We start from the raw sequence: 18,320 nt of genomic DNA, 5'->3' as shown, positions 1-18,320 counted from the left end.
CCATTCTCCCCATCGAGACAGATGGGGCTCTGCGCCGCCCGACCCGCCCAAAGTCAACACCCAGAAGTACTAAACTCCCTACCGTCCCCTTTCAGCGCAACAACTTTGACCCTGCAAAATCCTCTATACTATCATCGCCCTTCTTCGCTCCACTAGCCTTACTCTGTCCCGTCACTCTCACCGGTCCCGTCTTCCCTCGCGCTGGTGATTGTGATCCATCAGGTGACTTTACAGATGCGTGACTGTCGGCTTCCCCGACGATTCGCTCGATGACTTTTGCTTTCGCCCCAGCGCGCTTGAACCTATCATCGAAACCCGCGACGCCTTCTTCAGTGTTTGAGGTGTCGAAGGTGAGGAGGTCGGTTAGGGAGTGCAGGAGTGTTGTGTTGTTGAGAAGGCGGGAGTTGTTTGGGAGGGGTGGTAATCTCGTCACTCGTCTTTCCGACTCGCTTTCTAAGCCCTTCGACTGCTCTGATGTTTCCGAGCCGACAACTGGTTTGGGCTCGGGACTAGACTTTGAAGTCGACTCTGATTGAAGACCGGGTATTCGTGATCCCCAGACTACACTCCGTCCGTGGAGCTCGCCCAGGGAAGCGAACTTTTCGAAACCTTTTTCTAAACCGAAGATTCGTCCTTCGATTCGGCCGGCGTGCGCGCCGTCGGAGACGCCGAGGTTGTAGGCGGTGGTGTAGAGGGTGTCTTCTAGGGTTAGGAGGGCGTCGAAGGGGTCGGGTGAGGGGGTCCGGGTGGGTGATGGGTTGGTGTGTTGGGATGCCATCTTCAAGAAACTTTCGAGCAGTGCAGTTGTGTGAGAACTTAGTTGGTGTAGTCTTCTCCCTTTCGTGGTGTGATAGTATAAGTCTTCGTGTTGTGACTGTATCCAATATTTTGTCGGGTCGATAAAGTTTAATTTTTATTTCCCAAAAGACAACTCTTGGTGCACTATAGAACAAGCAGTGATTGAGGGCTGAGCAGGGTGTTGAGGCAATCTTGCTGGATTCAACCTCCAAATGTTCAGAACGCGATAATGTCCTCCCTGCTGCAAAATCAAAGTCGGGGTTCAGCCACCTGTGGCGTCACTGGCTGGTGGGGTAAGTTTAGGCGGGGCAGCTACCACACACCCGTCGTGCGTGCAGTCATTCGCGTTTGACTCAGCTATTCGACCAAAGAAACGTGAAGCTGCATATACTCCCATTGCGCGCTCGCTTTCCTCTCATCCTCTTCACCTTCAATTACATATCCCGATACACCATAGTAAGAGCTGCATCGTCATTCCCCCATTCACTATAGCAAGCTGACTCAATAAAGCGCACAACCTTCCATGACTGAGAAAACCAAGAAGATTCTGCCCGTCGAGGGCGAGCGGAACGTGCTCATTACCAGCGCGCTCCCTTATGTGAACAACGTCCCGCATCTGGGCAACATCGTCGGCTCCGTACTCTCCGCCGACGTCTTCGCTCGGTTCTCACGCGCCCGAGGGTACAACACACTATACGTCTGCGGAACAGACGAGTACGGCACAGCAACGGAGACGAAGGCCATAGAAGAGAAGGTCACCCCGAAAGAGCTATGCGACAAGTACTTCGCGCTCCATAGCGAGGTCTACAATTGGTTCAACATCAGCTTTGACCACTTCGGACGCACACCCACACAGCAGCAGACCGACATCGCGCAAGACATCTTCACAAAACTATACAAAAACGGATTCTTGGAGGAACAGACCACAACACAGCCGTACTGCGAGACACACAAAAGCTTCCTTGCGGACCGATTCGTCGAGGGCACATGTCCGTTGTGCGCATACGAAGACGCGCGTGGAGACCAGTGTGACAAGTGTGGACATCTTCTCGATCCTCTGGAGTTGAAGAACCCACGTTGCAAGCTCGATGGCGCCACGCCAGTTCCGCGCGAAACCAAGCACGTGTACCTCTGCCTCGACAAGCTGCAGCCATTAGAAGAGGAATGGTTCAAGAAGGCCAGCAAGGAGGGCAACTGGAGCTCCAACGGTGTTCACATCACCTCATCGTGGTTGAAGGAGGGTCTAAGACCGCGTGGTATCACTCGTGATCTGAAGTGGGGAACTGCGGTGCCGCTCGAGGTACGACACACCTTTGAACACGATGTAATACAGCTGACCGGTATCAGGGCTACGAGGACAAGGTCATGTACGTATGGTTCGACGCCTGCATAGGTTACGTGTCGATTACAGCAACCTACACCGAGGACTGGAAGAAATGGTGGCACAACCCGGAGCACGTCAAGCTTTACCAGTTCATGGGCAAGGACAACGTGCCGTTCCACACGGTGGTCTTCCCCTGCTCGCAGATTGGTACCAAGGACAACTGGACTATGCTCAACACCATTTCAACCACAGAATACTTGAACTACGAGAAGGGCAAGTTCTCAAAGTCAAGGAACATTGGTGTCTTCGGCAACAACGCCAAGGAGACCGGCATTCCATCTGACGTGTGGCGCTACTACCTTCTCTCACATCGGCCAGAAACTGGAGATACCGAATTCGAGTGGGACGGCTTCATTGCCGCAAACAACAACGAGCTGTTGAAGAACCTCGGTAACTTCATCAACCGCGTGATCAAATTCGTCAACAACGCCAAGATCTACGATTCGGTCGTACCCGACTGGACCAAGTACGACGATGAGTACTTCACCGAGCACAAGAAGAAGGTCAACGATCTGCTGAAGACGTACATTACCGAGCTGGAGGATGTCAAGATTCGTGCCGCACTCGCGACCGCGCTGCATGTCTCGAGCTTGGGTAACTTGCTGCTGCAAGACAACCGACTTGACAACAAGCTGGCTACAGAACAGCCAGATCGTTGCGCCGCTGTCGTTGGGCTCGCGTTGAGCCAAATCCATCTTCTCGCCAGTTTGATCGAACCATACATGTAAGTCTTGGATCTATCTCATCGAATGACTGCGCACTTGGTCGAGCAGCATAAGAGACATCGGAGTATGGAATTTACAGCTAATCATGATACAGGCCCGATACGACAGCCGCCATCCTCTCCCAGCTGAATGCCAAGTTCCTCATCATCCCCGACAAGTGGGAGGCGCAATCTATCCCCGTCGGCCACAAGATCGGCACGGCCGGCTATCTCTTCACCCAGATCAAACCTGAGAAGGAGCAAGAGTGGCGCGAGCAATTTGGTGGCGAGGAGGCTCGCAAAGCCAAGGAGGAGAAGGCCAAGAAAGCGGCCGCTAAGAAGGCAGAGAAAGAGCGCAAGAAGGCGAAGAAGGCTGCCGATGCTGACAAGGGTGTTGAAGCTGCAGAGAAGGGTCAAGACGGACCTGCAGCCAAGACAGCTGAGGAGGAAGTGTCGAGAGGCGTTGAGCAGGTCAGCCTACAGACCTCGTAGTGTGTGAGTCTGATGAGGCGGCTCTGGGAGTTCTGGCGCTACGTTTAGGGGAGAGCACTGGCAGCATGATGCAGGGGCGTTCGCATTCAATAAATCTTGGGGGTTGTCAACATGTGTTTGATGAAGAATATGACCAAGATAACGGAACAGCAGAGTACCCTTTTCAGGACCGAGACAGTTGGTCTGTTTCAACATGTAGCCACGCGTATGGCATGAGTTTGTTATACTAGAGCAGACCTGAATTATCCTTTTCGAGGTACCATTGCAAGCGACTTCACTGTCAAAATCTCTCTGGCCGCCAAGTCCGCGTGGTCAGAACACCTTCTATTAGTCACCTTTACACGGCTCGTATGTTCCCAGAAAAACAAGGTAGACCACCGGACTTTAAGAGAGCCGCGTTTATCCGAAGTGCAATGGACCCTGGTTTCAAGGTTGACATAGGTCGTGAGCCGGCTCGTTGCTCTACGTCAACAACGACGATGATACCAGCTCATCGTGTCTATTTCTAAGTCAACCTTCGACATGAGCGCTTCTACGATAAGGGTATCAGCATTCCTTGACCCGCATCATAGTACCTGAGCGGAGATGCGCACTCTTGCACAAAGGCCATGCAGTGACATGTCTGCGCTCAACCGCCATCGTGACTACCTTACAGTATGACGCTCCTGCCCTACACGTCTCCATGTCCCCCATTGAGTAAATAGCTCACCGGAAATGACGACTACCCCGCATTCTTTGTTTATCACCGTGAGGCATTATCCTCCGCTTCCGTCCTTCTCCTCTTCTCCCCGTCACCTTCACTGTCCGTGCGCAATTTCTCAAGCCGCTGCGTCTCTAGAATCTACTCGCCGCGTCAGCCAAGCAAAACAACCATACACTCAATCGCAATCCGCAATTAGTTTGCTCTTTACCCAAAGTCGCCGCTGTCGCCATTCCGTCGCATTTTGTTCCGCGACAAGGTACTTAGCTTCCCCAATTGCAGCCGCAGATGAAGAAACTAAACATGATGCGCAGTACCAGCGACCGCAGGTACACCATGGCGAGCGGATACGTACCCCAGATCGACAAGATGGCCGGGATGACTCCCACGGAGCGCCGCGAGTTCTGCGACACCCCCGAGATCGCTGCCGATGCTTCTTCTGTTAAGCCGCCGAGCACTACCGCCAAGTACGACAGCAATGTCTCGATGAACACCTATCCCGCTGTCGATGACGAAGGCGCGGAGCAGGCCAAGGGTCCGGCTGACATGGAGGGCTTGACTGTTGTTTGGACCAAGAAATGGCTGATTGCCGCTTATGCTGCGTAAGTCCATCTTGTTATTGCGGTTCATCTTCTACCAGTCGATGCTTTGTACTGCTACAATGGACACAGCAAAGCTAACATCCCATAGGATCATGCTCATCTCTTTCGTCAACTCCCTTCAACAACAAACCAACTTCTCATGGCGACCCTACGTCACCTCGGCCTTCATGATGCACGGTCTTACGGCTATCACCGATATCGTCGCAAACATTGTCGGAGGTGTATCGAAGCTTCCGCTGGCCAAGTTCATTGACATCGTTGGACGACCACACGGCTTTCTTCTTTGCTTGATGTTCATCGTTGCTTGTAAGTCAATTCATCCCAATCCATCCACCATCTTGCGAAGAGTCTCATGGATCCGAAGTGCAGGGACCAGAGGGATATGCTCATCTCGATTCTTCAGTGTGTATTGTCAGTGCTGACTAGTGTCCTTGCAGCGCTCATTCTCATGGCTCTATGCCAAAACGTCCAGACCTTTTGCGCTGCGCAAGTCATCTACTGGACCGGCATGAACGGTGTCGATTACATCTTCAACATTTTCATCGCCGATACCGCGCTTATGCAGAATCGTTTGATCTGGATGGCGTTCACTGGATTCCCCTACGTTGTCAACACCTTCGTAAGTCCCCTTTCTGAAAGTTGGTTGGACGTATACTAACATTATCATGTTTAGGCTGGTCCCAAGCTTGGTGAGACCTGGCTCAACCACAGCACCTGGCGTTGGGGCTATGGATCCTTCGCTATCATGACACCAGTCTTCTCCATATCCTTCTGGCTCGTCTTCTGGCTCATGGGTAGGCGAGCAAGAAAGATGGGCGTCATCTCGCGCGAGCCGAGCGGCAGAACGGTCTGGCAGAGCACCAAGCACTGGTGTACCGAGTTTGACGGTAAGTTCAACTCGCAGTGAGACTTCAATTCCCTGCTAATGGTCACAGTGATCGGGGTCATACTCATCACCGGTGGATTCTCCCTGCTTCTTCTTCCGTGGCCTCTTGCAGTCTACCAGAAGGATGGCTTCGGCTCCCCAATGTTTATATGCATGGTCAGCTTCGGAATCTGCCTCATCCTACTCTTCGTGGCCTGGGAGCGATACTACGCTAGCCATGCCCTCTTCCCATACTACCTCATGAAGAACCGATCGATCATCGCGGCATGCCTGTTGGGTTGCAACTCCTGGATCGCTTTTTAGTAAGTCATTCGAACCCCGCGAGATATCTGTGCTGACATCAGTAACTAGCTCATACCGTATGATGTACTCCTCATACCTTCAGGTCGTGTTCCAACTCTCCGTTTCCAAGGCCGGATATATCACGAACATCTTCAACATCGTCTCGTGCACCTGGGCAATCATCATCAGCTTCGCCATGAAGTACACCGATACCTACAAATGGGGTGCCGTCATCGCCGTCCCCACTCAACTACTCATGACTGGCCTGTTGATCTATCTCCGCACACCCGACTCCCCGATAGCGATCCTGATCCTGGTGGAGGTACTCGGCGCCATGGCGAGCGCTATGCTCTACAACGTGGAGCAAGTTGCCATCATGATGGCTGTACCGCACGACCAAGTCGCTGTTGCTATCGCGCTTCTCAACCTTGTCACGGCTGTCGGTGGTGCGATCGGCCAGTCTGTTAGCGGCACTCTCTGGGCTCAAATCGTACCCAAGAGGCTCGTCGAATACCTCCCTGAAGAATCGAAGCACCTGGCTCCAAAGATCTATGGTGATATCACTACGCAGTTGTCACTGCCATGGGGTAGTCCGGAGCGTCAGGCTGTGGTACACGCATTCGGCGACGCGCAGAAAATCATGGTGTTGATGGGGACTTGTGCATTTGTGCCTTGCTTCATCTGGGTGGCCATGCTGGAGAACCAGCGCATGAGCGAGCGCAAGGCCCGCAAGGGTCTGCAGGCTTGATCGGTGTGGAAGAGTCGTGCTGTTCGACAGACTCAGGTGGTACAACAGGGTCGTTTGTATAAGATGACCAGTTGGTACGACGGGCTGAGGAAGCGGAGGTCCGCGCGATACGCGCTGCAACACTATCTTGGTGGGTTGAAAAAGGAGTAGGCTAGCCATCCGACTGGCTGTGGCAAGCGGTCGGTGGCCATTGACGGAGATCTCCCCTCGCGTTATGCATCATCTGAATATATGTACAATGGAATTGGCCGTGCAACCGGCTTCTGAGTTCGTTGGGTGGACTGTTCAGTGACACCGCATCGAGATCAAGACGCCTGACCAGAAGGCGAACGTGCGGATTTGAGTATTGCCTATGCTCCATCTCGAAGTCGCGCTGGACATTTGGCTCGGAGAGTAAGTGACTATCATGCTGACCAAGTAGTAGATACGTCGATGGTTGAGGCTGGGTAGACATGTTGGATGGAGGTCAACAAGCCCCTGCAGATGAGAACTCGGAATCAGCGGAATTGCACGCCGCCATGACGTTTGGCAGTCCCCTCTTCTGAAGCACCAAACGCCAAAGCACCAGTAAACCATACACCATCCTAGCCTGCAGCAACTAGCCAAACGAGCCTCATCGTCGCAGTAACGGCGGGCTCCAGGATGCACCCTGCCCACCTATCGGCGGTGAGGCGCCAACGCATCCCAGCCTCGCCAATTACCTGAGTCGTAGCTCCGGTGCACTCCACCAGCCACTGACATCCCAACCACAACGAGCCAGCAACCACACTTTCTCACAAGCTTGTCTGCGGTGCTTCTTCCTGCACCTGCACCGAACCAAATTATTCTCCGACGTTGACATTGACATGATGTACCTACCACATCTACTTGCCCTCCCGCCCGCCATCATCGCCCTCTGCGCAACACCCGTACTCGCCGAATCACCACCGCAATGGCCGCACAATGTACCCAGACACCTGAAATACTTTCCTGAAGATGAGGAACATGTGAAGAGGGGGTTGAGCGTTAAGCAGCGGCTGCAACATGAGAAGCCCGTTGGAGTCAAGAAGATGAGCATGGACGAAGGCGAGATGTTTATGCTGGACAATTGGATATTCGCCGCGGATACCCCGTCGCCGCAATCGTCCAAGAGAACAGACTACGATGTCTTTGGCAATACGACATCGCAGGCGCTTTCACCGCTACGCCCTCTGGCTCAGTCGGATTGGCTGGCGCGCATGCATATCAGAGATATTCTTCTGAACCGCCAATTCAAGTGTCCAGACGGCACGACGAGTTGTGAGAGCATTGGCGCGCCGGATGTGTGCTGTGGCACGAGCAGCACCTGTGTTAGTGTCTCTGGGAGCTCAAGCGCAGGCGATGTGGGATGCTGTCCCCAGGGCCAGACTTGCGCGGGCAGTGTGAGCTGTGATGAGGCGAGTGGGTATACGAGTTGTCCTGATGCGCAGAATGGAGGATGTTGTTTGCCTGGTTTCAAGTGTCAGGGTATTGGATGTAAGTTCAAACTTTCTGATATCACGAAAGCAGTTTCTAATCTGTACAGGCGTCGCAGAGTTCACATCAACAGCCTACATCCAACCCTCCACCTCCGCGACTCCCACCTCAACCTCAACCACCACAACCGCCGCCGCCATCCCTCCCACAACCTCCACCAGCACCAGCACCCCCTCCCCAACCTCTACCTCAACCTCCCGCTCCGCATACACGTGCTCAACAGGCTGGTTCTCCTGCCCCGCCTCCCTCGGCGGCGGCTGCTGCATGAACGGCCGCACCTGCGCAACCGGCGCCTCCTGCCTCGGCGACGACGACAACCCGTCTTCCACACGCGCCCCCGACGCTCCCGTCCGCCCCACCAGCGCCGCCGTAACAACCACCGACGCCGCCTCCCCCAGCGACAACGTCTGCCCCGCCGGCTTCTACGTCTGCAGCGCGTACTACCCCTCGGGCTGCTGCCGCGTTGGCCGCGATTGCCAGACCACGGGGTCTTGTGCGCTACCCGAGACGGATACTATTGTTAATACGAATGGTGTTGTTATCGTTGCGCCTACGGGTGCGGGTAATGGGGGGAGTGCGGGAAGTTGTCCGAGTGCGTGGTATAGTTGTGCTGCGGATCAGGGAGGCAATTGCTGTCCCGATGGGTATGCGTGTGGGGAGCAGTGTACGGCGACTGCGAGTGGCCAGTCCGGTGTGACGGATAAGGCTCAGCCGAGTAGTAGTCAGGCGAGTTTTGTGGGGGCTTGGAGTGTTTGGGGGATGGTGATTGGGGCGGCGGGGTGTGCGGTTGGTATGGTTGTGTTGTAGGGGGTGCGATCGGGGTGAATGGGTTTGGATGATATGATATGGAAATGATGGAAATGATGGAATGATGTAGCTTATGTATATAGTGCGAATGGACGTTTTTGAGTAATGAAGATATGTGCACTATGCTTGGTAGCATGAGGTACGTAGTGCGCTATCGCCAAACGAATCCGGATTGAAGGAACATATGGAGAGACGACAGCAAGTTCAGACTGTAGAACCACGCATACCAGCGCTTCAGAATCAAGTGAATTGGACCTGCTGCAACGCATTCGAAGATGTCATAACACGACTTGAATTCCCAATCTATCTCCTCACAGCTTAAAGCTGCCAGCCCCTCTCTTCACAGCCTCCTTAACCTCCTTACCCTCCACATCAGTAATAACACCCTTCCGTCCAATAATTTGCACACCACCCTTCTTAAGATCCGAAACAAGCTGCTTCTTCTCACCCCTCTTCTTCTCCTTGCCCTCCGTCTTCTTCTGCACCGGCTTATTAAGCCCAGCCTTCTTCGCCCTCTCCTTGGCTCGTCTCCGCCTCGACATCTTCTCTTCCCGTGACATCTCGTCGTGGGCAACTGGCATGCCGCTCTTGGTAACGATCTCACTCTTGCTCTTGTCCTCGCCCGGCTTGTAAATTTCCTGCGGCGCGAGCATGCTTGCGCTCGCGACCTCGCCGCCGGCGGTGGGCCGCGCATCTTCCATTTCGATGGCGGGCGCGTCGGTGCGGATTTCTAGGTTGGGAGCTGCGGGCTTGGGCTTGAAGTGCGAGGAGCTGAGGGAGTCGAGTTTGGCGGATATGCTCTTCCATAACGCGGTGATTTCGTCGTGTTCCTTCTTCAGCTTCTCGTCTTTGGCTTCGACGAAATTGGGGTCTGTCTCGCGTAGGTGCTCTTCTTCGTAGATTTCGGCGAGGCCTTTGCCCGATTTTGTGTCGTCGAGCTCGAAGCGGCCTCGTCGGGGGCCCGTGGCGAGGTCGTCGGGGCGGCGGCGGTGGATCTCGTCGAATTCGCCGGTGAGGATGCGGCGCTTGATGAGCGCTTCGATGTCTTCGGAGGTTTCTTGTGTGACGATTGGTACGGGTTTGCCGGCTCGTTCGAACTCGAGGTTCTCTTCGAGAAGCGAGTTTACTGGTCGATCCGCTGCGCGTGCTTCACCAGATAGCTGCCACTCTCGTTTCGCAACGTTGGCTGCTTCCAGTTTCCTGATCTCCTCTGCGATCTTGGCCTGTCTCCGCTCGTGTGTTGATCGTCTCGACTTCGGGTCTGAGGGGTCTACGTCGGAGAGATCGCCCTCGCTTTCCATGTCGTCGTCATCTTCGAAGAGATCTCGGTGTACCCTGGCCATGGTTCCTTCCACGTCTTCCTCAACTTCCTCTGCTGGTTGTGACTGCTTCTCGGGGAAGTTGTGGGGGTTGGGTCGTCCGCGCTTCTTGCCGTTCTTATTTTTGCTCGCCTTTTGCGCGGGAGGCGCGAAGAAGTCCTTGTACATGACGTTGTTGGCGTTCATACCGGTGTCAAGACCGTCCAGGTCACCGTCCTCGAGGTCGTCCTCATCGCCGCTGTCGCCTTCCGGTGCATTCAGATCAACGTTGCCGAAGGTTGGTCCGCCCTCGTCAGACTCATCGTCGGATGCATCTCCTGCGATACCATTGACTTTGCCTGTGGATGGGCCGTCTTCCATGGGATCTGCCTCCCAGTTTACTTCGTCATCGTCGCTGTCCACACCCTCTCCCCTCTGATCCTGTTGCTCTAGGAAGTCGGTTTGCTTGTTGAAGTCGTCTATGGAGAAGAATCCGTCGTTGAGACCGTTGGGATCCGGTTGATAGGTTTCCGCGGGCGCATCGTCTGAGGCATCGTCGGAGAAGATGCCGTCTGCTCCATCTTCCATGTCGATGTCCTCTTCATCCGGCTCGCCATCAAGCGCGTCTTCATCCTCGTCTTCGTCCACACCATCGTATTCCCAGTCGACGCCCTCTTCACCAATGTCTGATTCGGTGTGGTACTCCTCCTCGGCCTCGTCAATGCCCTCATCGTCGTCCTCCTCGCCATGACGAATAGCCACAATGCCACCGTCGTCGTCGGGCAGAGAAAGTTCAATCTCATCCGTTGTTGCTTCGACGATCTTGCGCGTCTGTTCGAACACCTGGTTTACGCCGAATCCGTCCAAGTGCACCTTCTTCAAGTGCAGCACGCTGATATCGTCATCGTAGCCGCCGCCCCGCTTCCGCTTCTTGCGCAGATCTTGCTGTCGCTGTGATTGTGACGCGCTTACGCCGGCGGCTACTGGATCGAGATATCGTTTCGCCGCGGCAAGGAATGTCGCATTGAGCTGGGCGGTGGGCTGGAGGAAGGCTAGCGGTTTGGTGAGGAGACTTGTGGGCGAAGTCGCCGCGGTTGGTGGAAGTTCCATGGGCGGCGGTTGCGCGGAGCCGATAGAGAGGGTATGCGAAGAGATTGACGTATCGGGCGAGTGGGAAGGCGGCGCCATGCTCTGGATGTCTGGCAGAGGCTGGTGGTGGGTGAATGCGCTGATGGTTGCACTGAAGTTCGCGCCTGCCGCTGAACTTTTTTGGTGGAGCTGGTGGTCCAAGCGTGCGTTAGCCCAGCTGTGAACCGTCTTCCTTCACCCCACTGCACGTTATCACCAACACAGACTGCAACATAATGTTACTTTCACTCGTCATAACCCTTGTAAGACTATTGACAGGATGCATTGATTCAACGTTACCACGGACAGACTACTTTGAAAGTATTACGGTAGGTGTTCTTTGACCTCCGGCACATGCTTTGCCAGCTCCTCTACAATCTCATTCAACACCCTAAGCGCAAGCTTCTCATTCTCCTCCCCTACGATACTCGGCGCATCAGGCTCGATCTTGTCGGTCGCATAGAACCTCCCATGTTGCTCTTGGTTCTGCGAGGCGCCAGTAATGTATATATTGGCGCCAAGATCTGCCGTTCTAAACGCCAAAGCATGCGCGATCGCTCTGACGATCTTGACACCAGGGAATTTGACATTGCGATCGATGTTCGTTACGACCGCACCGGGACATACTGCCGTGATGATGACTTCGCTGGACGGGATCTTCTTTGCGAGCTGAACGGCGGCGTATCGCTGGAGGAGCTTCGAATAACCGTACTGCTTCTGGCCGCCTGGGAATTTCTCTTCCTTGTTGAACTCGGGTAGAATAGCGGGCTTGTCTCGAACGTCGGCAGAGATCTCCACGACCTTGTGCATGCCTGAATTGACGAATTGCAGTACGGGTATCTTGCCTGATTGCTTTTGCGACTCTTTCAACTTTGGCAAGAGAAGGATACCGAGCAATATGGTCGAAAGCGTGTTGACTTGTAGATCTTGCTCCCAGCCATACTCCGACTGCTTGTAAGAAGTATTGAAAATGCCAATATTCAAAATGGCCACGCTCAGATGATCCAGTTCGGCGAGGGCCCGCTGCGAAAACTTGACGATACTATCGTACGAATCCATGTTGAGCTGCCAGACTTCGAATTGACCTGCTTTGCCGACGTCTGCTTCGAGTTTGCTCTTGGTCGCCTCGCCCTTGGTCTCGTCTCGTGCTGTGATGATGACTTTTGAGGCGCCTAGCTTCGCGAACTTGGCCGCTGCCGCGTATCCCAGGCCAGAGGTGGCGCCCGTAACCAGGACGTTGCGTCCCGCGAACGATTCGGTGGACTCTTTGGGTGGAGCGCCCCACTTGTTCTTCACCATATCTACGATCATGGCCATGATGTTGGATGTTTGAATAGAATCGGCTGTTAAGTTCGAGAATGGGTATTGGTAAAGTCTGGTAGTATGCAAACAAGTAACAATAATGGCCACTCACGTACTTTGTACCTTCGCATGCACAGATGCCGATGAAGGGCCGAGCACGGCTTAATCTTGAAAGTTTAAAGTACTCGCGGATCGTCCGGAATCCAGCAACCCGCAGTCGATTGCGTGTGTATTCCAAGAACCAAGAGGCGCGATATCAGGGGGCGCTTCCAACGGACTGTTTTAAGAGGTTATAACACAGCGTTGATGAAGAATACGTGCTAAAGTGTTACTAGACACTAAACAAGAGAAATCACGACGTGATGTTTAGTGACGAACTACAAGATCAACATTTCGCGTGATGTAATGCCTAGATCCTTAGACATCAATGCGTTACTTGCAGGGCGAGCTGTTACACGGTAGGATGGGTGGCTAAAATACCCATTATTCACTGTACGCAGCGATGAGCATGACCTGTTATGTTAGCATTAAACAGACGCGCGCAAGAAACAGTCGTAACTATGTGATAGTCTGAGATCAGGCTTTGCAGCTTGGAAGTGGTCCACAAATCGCGTCTTCCATGCGATGGTCTGTGGAGGCGTGGAGAGGCGAGGCGACCCCCGCATGCTCTCGGCTGTCACCCCATGCCGGCGCCACCAATGGTCGATACCCTAGGATTGGAACTGCCCCAGCCTCCCCATCTTTATCAACCCCCGACAATTACTTTGTGAACTGCTAGCCAGCACCCACGACTATGTTTCACGATGGAAGAGCGCGAATACCAGCTGCCCGCATGTCAAAAGTGCAAACTGCGTAAGGTCAAATGCGACAGGCAAGCACCCAAATGCACAAGCTGTCGGAAGGGGAACATCGCCTGCATTATCGTCGATCCCATCACTGGTGAGCAGTATGCACGTGCCTACATCCGGCAGCTGGAAGAGAAGGAACTCAGTCTGCAGCGAAGGCTGGGCGATCTTGACGATACGGGTGTCGTGACGCCAGCCTCCACCGAGAGATCTGACGCCGCCAATCAGACACCAACAGGTCCCGAGACGGCGACGAGCTCGGGGACTCAGAGCGGATTTGTTGGCGATGGCAGCGGTTTGGGCTTCTTACAGAACATCCTTTCTGACACCAAATGGCAACACCATCGCGCACAAATCCTCGAGCAACTAGCGAAGCGCCCTCGCATTGCTAAGTATCGACCCGTCGCTCGAGCGCTACCACCACCTGCGCAAGCACAACTGTTGTTCGATAACTACTTCACCCGTTTTCATGTCCATCATACTTTTCTCCTTCGTAGCGAGACGCTGGACGCTTTCCACCGGGTTTATACTGTCTCGCCAACATCAGAGAGACCCTCGGCCCAGGACTATTTTCGTCTCTTTATGGTATTTGCGATCAGCGATACAACCCGGCATCGCGCTTGCCAAGGTGATGGTCCGAGTGCCGAGCATCCGTACGGCTATTACCTTGCGGCTGAACACTATCTTGCAGGCATACCATTGATCAAAGATGCGGAAGCTATTCAGAACTTATTGCTGATAGCAAGATTCGGCATGTACCATCACATTGGAGCATCGATATGGGAAATATCCCGCTTGTGTATGCGGCAGTGCATTGAATGGGGTCTTCATTCGAAGGCACATGACGGCTTGAGCCTATTGAAAGAACAACACCAGCGTAGGATATTCTGGGAGTGCTACGTCCACGACCGCTACAGCTCAGGCATATTAGGTCGTCCTTTCGCTCTTCTCGAGTCGGAAATAAGCATGCCATTACCAATAGATGCTGACGACGAAACAATCGAAACATCAGGTGCTGGTGTACTTGAGGAAGTTCCCAATATTACGAACGTTCATCCAAGCGAGCTATCAGTCAACTTGTTTTGCATCAAGCTGCGACGGCTAAGCTCTCGGGTGCACACTGCCTTTTACGCTGGTCGAAAGCCCGCCTCACACCATAGTGGAGACAACACTCGCACGCCCGGATACCACTCGATAGGCCACATATACTCATCGTTCTCGCAATTCGACAAAGATCTCCGTGCATTGCGATCATCAGTACCAGTCTTCGTAGACCCCAAATGTCTGTACGAGCGTACTGAATGGCATGACTTCATGTACGAGAAGGACCGCCTCCTGCTTGCCCGTGGCGCCATGCACAACCTACCAGCGCGGCAGTTTTCCGGAACGTCCATCGTAAAGGAGATACTGAAAGCGTGCTATCAATCAGCGATACATACAATACAACTGTATGCAGACCTTCGAAGCAAGAATGCCATCACTTGGACACGCAGCTACTTTCAGATGATCTTTACTGCAGGTCTTACTGTCATCTATTGCATTATCCTGGGGGTCTTGACCGACAATGACGAGCTCTCTGTCACTCATACCGAAGCCCTGCCAACACTGAACACTTGCAGTGCGTTGTTGAACTACTTCAAAGACAAAATGCCAGACGCAGGTTCTTTCGCCACTGCCTTCACCGTCATACTAGCAGAGTTCGTCAAAGATCGGTTTGCATCTGCATTACAGGTGTCAGAAAATGTCCCCGTAAACCCAACCCAGCCAATTCATCAACTGCTTCCAGCCCATGATACGCAAGTCTATCCCAATCACCTCCTCAATGCGGGTTCGCTGCATCTGAGCGTAGACACCATCACTGCAGATCACTCTCAATCGGTTGGCGAGCAGCAAGAACGGGTAAATCTGGATCACTTGATGCTTGGAGACTTTCCTGACCTTCCAAATAACCAAGGTTCGCAAGACTTTGGCATGGGTCTGACTGATGACCTTATGAACCAACTTGAATACGGGTTGGGCGAGTACGCATGGGGCTCGTTGAACACTAACGTAGACTATTGGGATTCTTTCTCCTACAATTAAACAAAGGAAAGGTCTAGAAACAGAATCGGACACGATTCGGTGAGCAGCACTCTAGCTAGAGCGCCTGTACAGTCTGGATGTAGTCATACAATCGATCCACTGCCGCCATTGCAGTCTCCATTTGCGTCTCGGCCGTTGCAGCACCTACGTGCGGAGTGCTCACGACCCGTCCTGTTTCCCACAAACTACCATATTTATCTTTGTTCGGAGGCTCATTCTCATGGCAGTCAAGACCCGCACCCCAGATCAGGCCTTCCCTCAAGGCGCGTTCGAGATCAGCCTCATCCACAATCCCGCCTCTGGCCGCGTTGATCAAGATGGAAGTGGGCTTCATGATCTTGAACTGTTCATACGATATGAGACCACGGGTCTGTGGTATTAGAGGAACGTGTAATGTTACCACATCTGAAGCTCGAAGAACCTCCTCAAGAGTCTCTGCTCGGGTATGCGCGATGTCTTCCCAAGCATCCTTTGGCAGTAGTGGGTCGTACGCTACGATGCGACACCCTAATCCGCCTTGGAAGATTTGCGCAACCTTGCGGCCGATGTTACCCATACCCACGATCCCGACCGTCTTCTTGTTGATGATCAAGCCCGAGCAAGTCTCTTTCGGCACGCTAAATCCGGCACTTTGCAGCGCTGTTATGCGACCAACTTCGCGAGCCACAGACATCGTGAGCGTAAGCACCGTCTCCGCGACAGCCTGCGCATTCACTCCAGGCGTGTTGAAGATTTTGATACCGCGCGCTCTGCAGGCCTCGCCATCAATCTTGTCGATTCCAACGCCCTGTTTGCCGATGGCCTTGAGATTCTTGCATGCTTCGACGTCTTCTGCGGTAAGGTATGATCCGCGAATGACCAGATATTCGGCCTTTCCCCTCCATTCCGAATGCTTGGGGTCTGAAGGGAGGATAGCGTTGAACAATGACTGTGCGCGTTCTATGGCTTTGGGATGCAGTGTATCGAGCAGGTAAACAGTAGCCTTGTCTACTCCATTTGACGGTGACGAAGAGGGGGCAAATGTCTCTGATTCGATAAGTGCGGGAGCCATGATGACAACGATTGCGTGAAGCAAGCGACTCGGATAGGTTTGTGAGGAGAGTTTGAAGTCCAAAGTAATGTCGCACTGCGCGTCTTGATAGTATATGGCAGCCACACCCAAAGTGATGTATACCTAGATGTATGTGGATAGCCGCACTACCCACGCGCCGGGGATTAGAAGTAGACTCCACATCTGAATCTGATGCAGAAGCCAATGCCGTATCAGTACACCTGCGGATTGGGTCATGTGCGGAGCAACAGAGCTCGTCGGGCGATCACCGAAAGGGCCGCAGCGCTAGCTTCGGGGGGTGTCCGACTGCCCGAGCGAAACGACCCCTCACCCATGTCTTTTCCGGGGCCGCTCTGCTATGTCGGATTGGAACACCGCGCCTCATGATTACTGCAAATCGGAACTAGATCTAGCAGCGCAAATGACGTGAGCGTTGAGACTCTCAATGGGATGTCAGCGTTTTTCAGCTGTTGTTGGCTTTGCCCGCTCACACACTGCCGAAGATGAGTCGTCGCACATGGCACGACACCGCGATCTCTGACGCGGCCACTAAGCTTTTGAGATGCTCGTGAGATGATGGTCGAGATTGGATTGCCATGAGGATGTTGCGAAAGCCTTGGAGAGCAGTGTAATGAATTGAGAGCACAGTGAGACTGCTCAGGCATTGAAGTACGCATCTTTGTCGCTCCTGGGTAGGCGGCAGCGATGCGATGAAAAGACCGATGAAGAAGATCAGGTAGCCATCGAGAGCCCCTGACGCCCGCTCTCTACCGGTAAGCTGGTGTTCGACGGAAGCCGCGTAGCCAACGAAGTGCTCTTCGATGTGTCGCAACATCATGTCTCGACCGGGATCTTGTGCCAAACCTGGGCACTTGATTATTTCCGCGAGACCACTGGCATGCAATTGGTCTTTGAGCAGATCGTCTGGTATCACTGCGTTCGGTACTGTTTCTCTCCAATGACATAGATTGATGAAGTGACAAAGCAAATCTACATCAGTGTGCTTTCGAGTCGAGCGCAAGAGCTGCGCGTGTTGTATGAGATATCGCAAAGCGTTCACTTCCGCATCCGTTGCTGCAGGCTGTGGGGAAGCTGGTGGCGACATCATGATATTGCCATCGTTGAGACAAAATGGCCGATCCATAGCCGTACTGAGGTGGGTGTCCAGGATGTACAAGGTCCAAAAAGCTCTCCCGTTCTGTCTTTTGGTCTCGCTGTCTGAGCTCGTGTCGGAGATGCGTGACGTGTGCATACCGGCGGATATACAGCGCGTCATGGCCAGTCCAAGTAAATGCCAGGAAGATCCGCAATGTGTGGTGTAGAGTGAACATATAGCAAGAGCTGTGAGACATTGCACGACTGCCAAGTCGCTCGACTGGTTGAGTATGCGAGGCATGAGTTGCGCGGCCTTTGTTGTCAACTCAGTTATCAAGACTTCCGTGAAGCTGTGATCCGGCGATAGCAGTAACCCGAGTGCAATGCCTACTCTGATAAGTAGGATCTTCTCTGGCGACTCGTCCATCATCATGCCAACGTTTGTATCTCTCTCGGCCGTTACGACGATGCTGTACAAGTCTTCGAGCTCGCTGCGCGTCATTACGGGAAAGGTTGTGGGAGCTACTTTGACAAACCATCTGAACGCTTCAGCCGCCCGAGCACCATCTAGTTTACTGCCCTGGGAGAATAACTCGTTACGAAAGTCCGCCATAGGCCCAGAA

General features: G+C 53.5%; 7 protein-coding genes across 7 annotated transcripts; 3 read left to right on the top strand and 4 right to left on the bottom strand.

The window, feature by feature from the left end:
* Positions 1-1,321: 1,321 nt before the first annotated feature.
* On the top strand, positions 1,322-3,377 carry RAR1 (putative methionine--tRNA ligase, cytoplasmic protein rar1; the record flags this gene model as incomplete). The annotated part of the gene is made up of 3 exons (XM_049374914.1): positions 1,322-2,098; positions 2,146-2,906; positions 3,002-3,377. 3 exons carry the CDS (start codon positions 1,322-1,324, stop codon positions 3,375-3,377), a joined length of 1,914 nt encoding a protein of 637 aa, XP_049234836.1.
* Positions 3,378-4,365: 988 nt separating this feature from the next.
* J4E87_003284 (uncharacterized protein) lies at positions 4,366-6,595 on the top strand (the record flags this gene model as incomplete). The annotated part of the gene is made up of 6 exons (XM_049374913.1): positions 4,366-4,679; positions 4,768-4,985; positions 5,117-5,298; positions 5,353-5,566; positions 5,615-5,867; positions 5,917-6,595. The coding sequence occupies 6 exons, from the start codon at positions 4,366-4,368 to the stop codon at positions 6,593-6,595; spliced, it is 1,860 nt and encodes a 619-aa protein (XP_049234835.1).
* Positions 6,596-9,207: 2,612 nt separating this feature from the next.
* On the bottom strand, positions 9,208-11,304 carry J4E87_003283 (uncharacterized protein; the record flags this gene model as incomplete). Its single annotated transcript, XM_049374912.1, has 1 exon — positions 9,208-11,304. The coding sequence occupies one exon, from the start codon at positions 11,302-11,304 to the stop codon at positions 9,208-9,210; it is 2,097 nt and encodes a 698-aa protein (XP_049234834.1).
* Positions 11,305-11,646: 342 nt separating this feature from the next.
* On the bottom strand, positions 11,647-12,639 carry J4E87_003282 (uncharacterized protein; the record flags this gene model as incomplete). The annotated part of the gene is made up of 1 exon (XM_049374911.1): positions 11,647-12,639. The coding sequence occupies one exon, from the start codon at positions 12,637-12,639 to the stop codon at positions 11,647-11,649; it is 993 nt and encodes a 330-aa protein (XP_049234833.1).
* Positions 12,640-13,427: 788 nt separating this feature from the next.
* J4E87_003281 (uncharacterized protein) lies at positions 13,428-15,551 on the top strand (the record flags this gene model as incomplete). Its single annotated transcript, XM_049374910.1, has 2 exons — positions 13,428-13,912; positions 14,351-15,551. 2 exons carry the CDS (start codon positions 13,428-13,430, stop codon positions 15,549-15,551), a joined length of 1,686 nt encoding a protein of 561 aa, XP_049234832.1.
* A 55-nt stretch (positions 15,552-15,606) lies between these two features.
* J4E87_003280 (uncharacterized protein) lies at positions 15,607-16,937 on the bottom strand (the record flags this gene model as incomplete). Its single annotated transcript, XM_049374909.1, has 2 exons — positions 15,607-16,685; positions 16,934-16,937. 2 exons carry the CDS (start codon positions 16,935-16,937, stop codon positions 15,607-15,609), a joined length of 1,083 nt encoding a protein of 360 aa, XP_049234831.1.
* A 152-nt stretch (positions 16,938-17,089) lies between these two features.
* On the bottom strand, positions 17,090-18,199 carry J4E87_003279 (uncharacterized protein; the record flags this gene model as incomplete). The annotated part of the gene is made up of 2 exons (XM_049374908.1): positions 17,090-17,555; positions 17,979-18,199. The coding sequence occupies 2 exons, from the start codon at positions 18,197-18,199 to the stop codon at positions 17,090-17,092; spliced, it is 687 nt and encodes a 228-aa protein (XP_049234830.1).
* Between the last annotated feature and the right edge of the window lie 121 nt (positions 18,200-18,320).

This window comes from Alternaria ethzedia (assembly GCF_023757985.1).
Source record: "Alternaria ethzedia strain BMP 0044 chromosome Unknown scaffold_6, whole genome shotgun sequence".
NCBI classification, from domain to species: domain Eukaryota; kingdom Fungi; phylum Ascomycota; class Dothideomycetes; order Pleosporales; family Pleosporaceae; genus Alternaria; species Alternaria ethzedia.
Note: the sequence above shows the minus strand (reverse complement) of the source record. Positions and strands in the feature narration are given on the sequence as shown.